This window comes from Aplidium turbinatum, chromosome 11, assembly GCF_918807975.1.
Source record: "Aplidium turbinatum chromosome 11, kaAplTurb1.1, whole genome shotgun sequence".
NCBI classification, from domain to species: Eukaryota; Metazoa; Chordata; class Ascidiacea; order Aplousobranchia; family Polyclinidae; genus Aplidium; species Aplidium turbinatum.
Window position 1 is genome coordinate 11,057,260 of NC_137482.1, and position 6,058 is coordinate 11,063,317.

General features: G+C 37.2%; 1 protein-coding gene across 1 annotated transcript; it reads right to left on the bottom strand.

The window, feature by feature from the left end:
• Positions 1-325: 325 nt before the first annotated feature.
• Positions 326-5,642, bottom strand: LOC145780198 (fibroblast growth factor 9-like). The gene is made up of 3 exons (XM_082591904.1): positions 4,985-5,642; positions 2,804-2,910; positions 326-1,819 (listed from the first exon to the last, which is right to left on the bottom strand). Exons 1-3 carry the CDS (start codon positions 5,640-5,642, stop codon positions 1,577-1,579), a joined length of 1,008 nt encoding a protein of 335 aa, XP_082448030.1. The 3' UTR covers positions 326-1,576.
• Between the last annotated feature and the right edge of the window lie 416 nt (positions 5,643-6,058).

The following is a 6,058-nucleotide window of genomic DNA, read 5'->3' on the forward strand; positions in this document are numbered from 1 at the left end:
CAACCTTTCCGTATACTTTTACCTCAAGCAAGCTGCATTGCATATTTTTTGACTTTACTTCAGACAACACTTAACACTAACAGATGCGCTTGAGACTCAAGAGCAAATGTTTCGGACGAAGCCAAGGCTACCGTATAACCTACTCTTTAGCAATTTAGTTATTTTCTAATGAAGACTATCTAACTAATTCCAACAGTTTGTCTCATTTGTGAAAACAGGTTTCCTTGATGCGTTTGCGAGAACTTCTTTACACTTTTTGCAACTGTTCGTAAAACTTTTCTGCACCAACAAATAAGGACACAATCAATTGCTTTTAATGTCTCACTGCATAAAAAAGTAAACTCGGTGGCAAGGTTATAGAATCTTTTACAACAAATATCACGATTATACGACAAAGAACAAATTTTGAAGCAGCGCTAACAAAACTATTTCAGATAAAATAAATACATCAGCGACGAATTCATTTGAAGCGTTTGACCACTTTATAAAGTTTGAAACGAACCTTTTACAAGAAAGATTTTATTTATTGTTTTTACGAGAAAACCTGTTAATTTTGTTGGAAAGTTCATCTCTTGGCCACTTTTCCGTGGCAACAAGCTTTTTCATTTTCGTGTACCGCAAAATGGGGAGAGGTTTACCTAATCAAAGCGACCAATTTGTTCACGCTTGACAAGTGAACAAAATACATTAGCCCATCATTTCTATTTTGCTCAACGATAAGGTGTCTTTGAATACTAATTTGACATTTGAAAAAATCAATGTTAGTGCTACATAACTCAATATGCTGAAAAGATAGCAACATAAATACAGCAATAAATAATGGCGAAAAACATAGCTCATAAATTCTTGTGTGGAATAACCGACAAAGTGTGTGTGATGGTTTCAATCGAACAAGGTCTTGTCGATTGATAAACTACGAGTTCATCACTCTGTTGGAAAAGCTGTAGGCTACGTAACCCATCTGAGGGAAAAATCAGTAATTAGTTTATTTGTCCTTGCTTTTGTGGCAACGTACTTAATGATGATGTCCTTTTCAACATTGATGTAGTCAGTGAGCAATATTAGTTAAAACTAGGGTATAGATGTCAGTATATAATAAAAATCAAAACCGTGCTGAAATTCTTAGCATAGTTGTCTCGGTGCAAAAAAGAAGCAATAAATTGAAGATATGTGAGGCCCTTGGCTAGATTGGCCGCGTCGACAAAGCAATATTGTTAAGTTAACAGGTTTGCATAAGCAAACTCTGGACAATAACACGGTACACAATCCACCATCAAACGATAACACTGAAGTATTCAGCACCAGCAAGCAAATTGAAAGATGTTATTTATCGATAAAAGACCTAGCTTCTGATCCATCCACAACTGTATTGCTGGCAAATTGACAAAGTGCTTGCTTTAGCTTTTGATTGTCTGTGATAAATCTATTTCTAGCATCTTTCAGCTTTCGTCTTGTTTTTTCTCTTCGTTCATTTTCAAGGAATTGTATTCCTGAACACTCTTGGTGCAAAGACAAGCGACCCTGCGCCACTCAACGGCTGATAAACTTCTTCAGCTGCTTCTAAAGAAAAGCAGCTTCAGTAGAGTATGCCTTTGTATAAATTGGGCACTTTTTCGGGATCGACAGGTCGAGGCAAAAAGTGAGTAAATTTTTGGTTTGCGTTTGATCTGCATCCGTGTCGGTAGCGGCCATTTCTTCCGAGGGCTATAAAGCATGGTCGGGTATTAGCATTGTTCCTGTGTCGAACCGAGGAGTAGGTATTGTACCAGTTTTCTTGCAACTTTTCCTGAAAGACGCTTTCTCTTCTTTTGATGGTGTGCTGTAAAAAAAAAAAAATCTTGTTTCACAAATTGCACTTAAAAATCATATATTTCTCCATTCACATTAGTTTATACTTCAGCAAAACCATTGCTCAGAAAATACAAATCTATTTCTTTCCGTCAGACGTCAGAAAGTTGAACGGAAAATATAATATCGCGAGCGTGAATGATCGCATAGCCTGCAGTCTATTAAACTGGTTAAAATAGAAATTTTTAAAATAGGTTTAGTGAAAGCGAAAAGATGCAAAATTCGGACTATTTTTTGTTTTTCGTGGGAATGCTTGAATGCGCTGTCAGGGTGATAATTGACTGATGGATTTCTGAAAGCTCGAATTTCACTCGCACGACAGAAATTGTTACAATCCTTGTATCAGTCGCCGCGGTTTTTATCGATAGAGTTTGTCGTTTAGTAAAGACGCAAAAAATCTAACACTTTTTCAAATCTTTCCGATCTAAAAACAACAAGTTTTTTAGTTTCTTGTGCAGATGTCAAATCCGTCTTGATACTCAACTCTGAGACCATGCATTCAACCCCTGAGTGCCCTATTAAAAGTTCATCAGTTGCTTAGATGTCGGTCATAAGCAGTGCGCTAAAATGATGCTATTGATGTGTATGAGAGTATGTGTTACTCGATAGTAGCAAAAGGTGACTAATTAAGTATTTGATAGCTACTTTATCAACGGTTGAACTAAATTACGTAAGTCTGGCTTCTTTCAAGTCCCTATATTCGTTTCATTATCAGACTTCAGGTGGAGGAGAGTTAATTGTTCGTAAAGTGGTCCAAGCAAAATTTCTAATTTATCTGGCACGTGTATGTCTGCGTTCTGTGATTGTGTGTCGTCTCTCAGTACACTCACCTACAAACAATTTTTTCATGCCCATTTCAAAAAACATTTGTTTTACCGACTGTTTTGATCAAGCTTTCAAAAAATAAAGTATCCAAACATAATGTTTCCAAATGAAAACTTGAAAAAAGGCTTACCGAGCCGTAGAGACGACCTTTACTGTCCATCGACAAGAATAGCCCACTTTCCACTCCTCGTATGCTGACAAGCCCTCTTACATCAACCGAAATAAATTCGAGGATCGCTGTAAGATAGAACGAATGTCAAAGAAACATCAAGATTTTTGTAATGAGAGGCCGAGTGACGTCAAAGCAAAATCAAAATTAGACTGATTTGTCAATGAAACAATTAATTCTAGAAAAGGGTCTGTTCAAAAAAAATAAATAAACAGATGTGAAGTAATACCAATGAAAGTTACATGTGTGCGTGAAATTCGATGCACTCTTGGGTTTCATTAGAACAAAAAAAAAATCGCTCAGCAGAAACAATACAGGCTACACATTCAAAAGCATTCTGTGAACAATGAAATTCCTAAATGGGTCACAGCTTCAAGAATGGAATTTGAACAATTGCTCTTTCGAAAGTGTTGCGATCATAGTGACCCCTCCGTAGCTGTCTTGTAGTAAAATCACGTGTTCGAAAAGATGGGACGAAAATCCTAGTTCTGTTTGAAAGTGTCCAAGTGAGATTTTCATTTCAAAAACGTTTGCACAATTGGTTCGAAAGGCGTTATAGAATTTAATTGATTGTTCACAGTCGACTTGCTAACTAATTCAAGCTGTGATATCAGCATGTGAAAACAACACGGCGATTAATTGGTAAACAGTTAATTTTGTTCAAGTCGAAACCGTTACATTTTCATCAACGTGTTGTTTTCGAACATTACCAAAACGAAAAGCCGTGTTTTATTTTTCACGGTGACTGAAGGTGTCCTTTTTACGCGACACACAGCAAACATTGCAGCAGGCGACATGACGGGAAAGAAGAAAAAAATCACTCGACTTCAAGAATGAATTCTCAAGCAGAAGACGAGGACAAAAGTTATTAGTAGTTGTCTGATTCCAACTAATCACTTGCATTATCTTTTGCAATTAGCGCAACAAACACGATCCTGACAAATGCTACAGTTGCCGAGATCGGCCACGTGAAGGTGCCGCGGGGCGTTCTTAGCAATATCTTATGATTTTGCAGGTGATTTATTGACTAATTTGTTGCGTAATATTGCCACCATTTTTATATTGACGACAGCGTGTTATCTCTTGTGTGCAAATGCTGCTTTCTGCAAACCTTCAGCGGCGTGCAAGACTGAAAAGTGAAATAACTTGTATATTTCTTTTATAAAAGCTTTACAACTTATAACGGCCCTTCACAAACCTTTATAAAAGTAACATTTTATCCAGCACTTTAAGTAAAACCGAAATGTATAATCATTTGTTTGGGTATGCGATGAATTTTGAGCATGAATGAATCTCGTCTTTTCTGTTACGCAGGCAATGCCTGAAAACCACAGAGCATTTCAATTACCCACTTATTTACAGGGAGCATTTTCTATTTCTCACGCTAAACAGAGGAACCCAACAGGTTGCTAACTGTACTAAGATTCAGAAATTATTTGTCTTTTTCTAAACCCATCTGGCATTGCAGTCATTCAATCGTCACCTTACCCTGTTATTGAATTTTATTAACCCTGACTCGTTTGAAAAATTATAGCTTTGAGAGAGCCCATTTCGCTTCGAAAAACATTTGTCGCATCTAAATAGTTTACTTGTGTGATCAGCTAAAGTTAGAGACCTATCAAATTCCAAGGTTTAAAAACCTAATCACCAAAGTGTGTCATGCATTAAATTGGAATATGCATATACCGCGTTGTACATTAACAATGATTTACAATCGTTTTTACTGCTATTAACTGTTGTATCCAGGGCGCAAATTGGACAATAAATATCGATCTGGATTGCAAATGAATGGTGACAACAGAAGTACATTGGCAAGAATTATTTTATGACCAAAGCCTGCGCCAAGATGTTGCTTTTACAAACCGACCTCTGGTTTCTCCCCAACATAAAAAGGGCAGTGTCTTTGGCAATCAAAAACGTATTGATATATACAGATATAACCAGTGTTTTGAAATTATACAGAAGACAATCAAGAAGTAGCGTAATTCGATAAATCGCAGCGATTGGGCGAGAATCTTAATCTGAAGATTTTAATTTTGTCTTATCGACACAATCAAACATTTGATGACGTGGCAATAAAAGTGATGATTTCATGATCGATTCAAATTTTGCATCAAAACAAAAATGATTTGATCAACTCACCATATCTATCGTGGTCTTTGTCCGTGCCCGTAACTCGACCGTTTGGTAAAATTTGAATGTGATAACCCGTCCGACAGTAAAGCTGTCTTCTTCTGAGGACGCCCTCCAGTTGAGGGACTGCTGGTAAACTTCTCCGTATTCTCGATGAAGATTTATCCGAAATTGAAACCTTGCTTGAAGCTTTTCTTAAACTTTTTCGAGATTTTGTTGCTTTCTTGGGGTTAGTTTGTTTTGACTTTGAAGACTTTAAAGACAGATTTTCTTGTTTTATTAAATTTTCTTCTATCGTTTGCCACAACGATGGGTCGGGAAGTCGATCATGAACGATTGGCATTGATTCTGGAATAAGTCTTTGAGGAATTTCTTTGCTGTCTGCACTGTAACCGCGTTTTTCTGAGCCTGAGATCGGTTCTCGGCTTATTTTTCTTTCTGTTAAAAAATTATTCGATAATTGATTTATCGGTTTTCTGGACATCGAGCCTTCAAGAGTCAATTGCGGTGTTCTGGATGACTGTCGGCCGGCTACAAATTTACCTCTTGCTCGTGCGAAAGCTGACCACAACAACGAACCAAGGGTAGTGGCTGTTGAAAAGGCTGAATGAACATGACTGTCAGTTCCACTGCTGACATCATTATATGATGTTTCTATTACTGGCATTGTTATTTCAAAAAAGAATTTCTTTTATTCAAGATTGTTATTTCAGACTTGAAAAATAAAAACAAGACTGTGCTCCGCTCGTTGATCTGTTCTGTTTCGAATGAATACCTGCGTTTTGTGTGAAAGATTTTGTGCGAGCGCAGTTGTCTGAAGCAGGAAAGAAGGCAATACTGCTTTGGTATAAACTCTTTGTAGTCCTTGGCAGCAATGTTCGCAAATGAACTTGATTTTTCGCTTTTTATCAACGAGCACAAATATAAATCACTTTCTACGCTCAATTCAGAGCAATAATTACACGCTTACTCGTTTGTGGCCGTATGCCGTACTTCAAACCCTATGCCGCAAAGTCACAGCTTCACGTGTAAACAATTACTGAGCTAAATAGCTGAAAAGGTGAAAACAGCTTTTAAAACTTA